The sequence below is a fragment of the Plasmodium fragile genome, assembly GCF_000956335.1.
Source record: "Plasmodium fragile strain nilgiri unplaced genomic scaffold supercont1.11, whole genome shotgun sequence".
NCBI classification, from domain to species: Eukaryota; Apicomplexa; class Aconoidasida; order Haemosporida; family Plasmodiidae; genus Plasmodium; species Plasmodium fragile.
Genome location: NW_012192591.1, coordinates 347,887 through 349,782, shown reverse-complemented (window position 1 = coordinate 349,782; position 1,896 = coordinate 347,887). Strand labels below are relative to the sequence as shown.

General features: G+C 40.1%; 1 protein-coding gene across 1 annotated transcript; it reads left to right on the top strand.

The window, feature by feature from the left end:
- Positions 1-1,080: 1,080 nt before the first annotated feature.
- On the top strand, positions 1,081-1,576 carry AK88_01332 (uncharacterized protein; the record flags this gene model as incomplete). Its single annotated transcript, XM_012478968.1, has 2 exons — positions 1,081-1,216; positions 1,398-1,576. The coding sequence occupies 2 exons, from the start codon at positions 1,081-1,083 to the stop codon at positions 1,574-1,576; spliced, it is 315 nt and encodes a 104-aa protein (XP_012334391.1).
- Between the last annotated feature and the right edge of the window lie 320 nt (positions 1,577-1,896).

Below are 1,896 nucleotides of genomic sequence, written 5' to 3'. Positions count from 1 at the left end.
AAAAAAAAAAAAAAAAAAAAAAACTTAAGGTGGGCAAAAAAACAGTTTTATACTTCACATAATTCAACATGGATAATGACGCTTCTTCGGTGCCATGTGTAAGTGTATAATGTACTCCCTCTCACGATGTGTAACGCGAGGTTAATTTCCCATTTGGCCCTGTAACAGAAGTGAAAAATGTGACGTTTTCTTCGTACGTTTAAAAGTGCTCACCATATTATATGTGTACATGTGTATAAGTGTATATGAATTGTATTTTTTTTTTTTTTTTTTTTTTTTTTTTCTTGATGCATTTTGGGACGTGATCATGAACATATTTTTCTTCAGGCACGTTTTGAACCTTTTTAATTTGCAAAGAAATCGTATTCTTATATTTTATTTATTTTTTTTTTTTTCTGGAAGGAGACATTAAAGGATATTTTGTTTATGTAGAAAAGAATCCCTTTCATGTGGCATGACTGTTTCTTCCCATCATTGAGCATTTGAATCTTCGACTTTTAATTTTTAAGATAAGCGTAATACTTGGCATTTTAATTTAATCCATTTTTTTTTTTTGGACTCATCTGCAAATACTTTAGCACACATAGTAGGTAAAATTGTATGGGTCTTCGAATAAGCCCATACGGCACTACTTACGGAAGGATTCGCGCGATGCGTCTGCGTGTTTTGGGATTAGCAAAGATTCGATAGCATGCCCAAAGGGGTTATACGTACGTGTGGATGAACATATTGTGCACATATATATTGTTTCCCCTCTATGGGTGTATTTTTTTCCCCCCCTTTTGAAGAACCCCCCCCTTCCTCGAGGAACGCAAGAGAATAAGCAAGCGAGGAAAGCAGCGCGTCCTCCTTTTTTAAATCATCCATAGAGAAGGTTAAGCGGTGAATTCATATTTATCGCCTCCTCTTATTTTATCTTTCTTTTAAAGGCGTGGAAAATGGGTAAGTGGATGCACCTCACACTCATGCATACGGGCAGGGCACCTGTAGTACGTAGTCCCCTTGTACGAATGTTTCCGCATGGTTCTGTTTTACGTGACTTATGTGTGCATGCTTTTCTTCCCACGTGCAAACGTGCACATGACTTCCTTCCGGGCAAATCCCGTCTCCGCTTCCATTTTCACAGACGTAAGAGACAACCCATTCATTAAAAATCGATCCAGCACGAGAATTACGAACGCCCCAGGAGGGAACTCCACCGTATCATTTGGAAACTGTAAGTGGAGGGGAAGAGCACCCAAGGAGTGGCACCGAGCGCACTACATGCATGTGAAGATGCAATAGCGTCTGGAGAGACGCGTGTATGATTGTGTACGTTGTTCACACATTCATGTCAACCACTTGTGAGAGTGAGTGATCACTGTGAGGAATTCCCCCTTTTAATACCCTCCGCACAGACGTAGAACCTGAGAACAAAAATAGCAACAAGAAAAATGCGAATTGTTCCTCAAAGAATAATGAGAGCTCGGAGGCGGCGGGTAACCCCGAAATGAACAAGATGCCGTCTAAGTCGGACAAAAAGACGAATGTGAAGGTGAACCAACCCCCCGGAGGAGCGTCAAGCAGTAAGGGCTAAATGAGAGCGCGTTCACGAGCGGATTACCCGCAGAGTTTTTTTTTTTTTTTTGCCTGTATACCATAGGCCTATAGTACGCACATATGTATCACGCACGGATCAATGCACACACGCGCTAATCGCCGTGCACTTTCCCCTTTTTCAGTCATATTCGGTTGAGGACCTTCTCAAGTCATGTGCGAATTATAAACCCATGCATCCCCTATCCTAAGGGAAAAGGACAAATTAAATGGAACACCTCCAAGTAGACATAAAAAAAAAAGCTTTATAAAAATAGCTAGATTTTTTTTTTTTTTTTTTTTTTTTCTTCCAAAACAGTT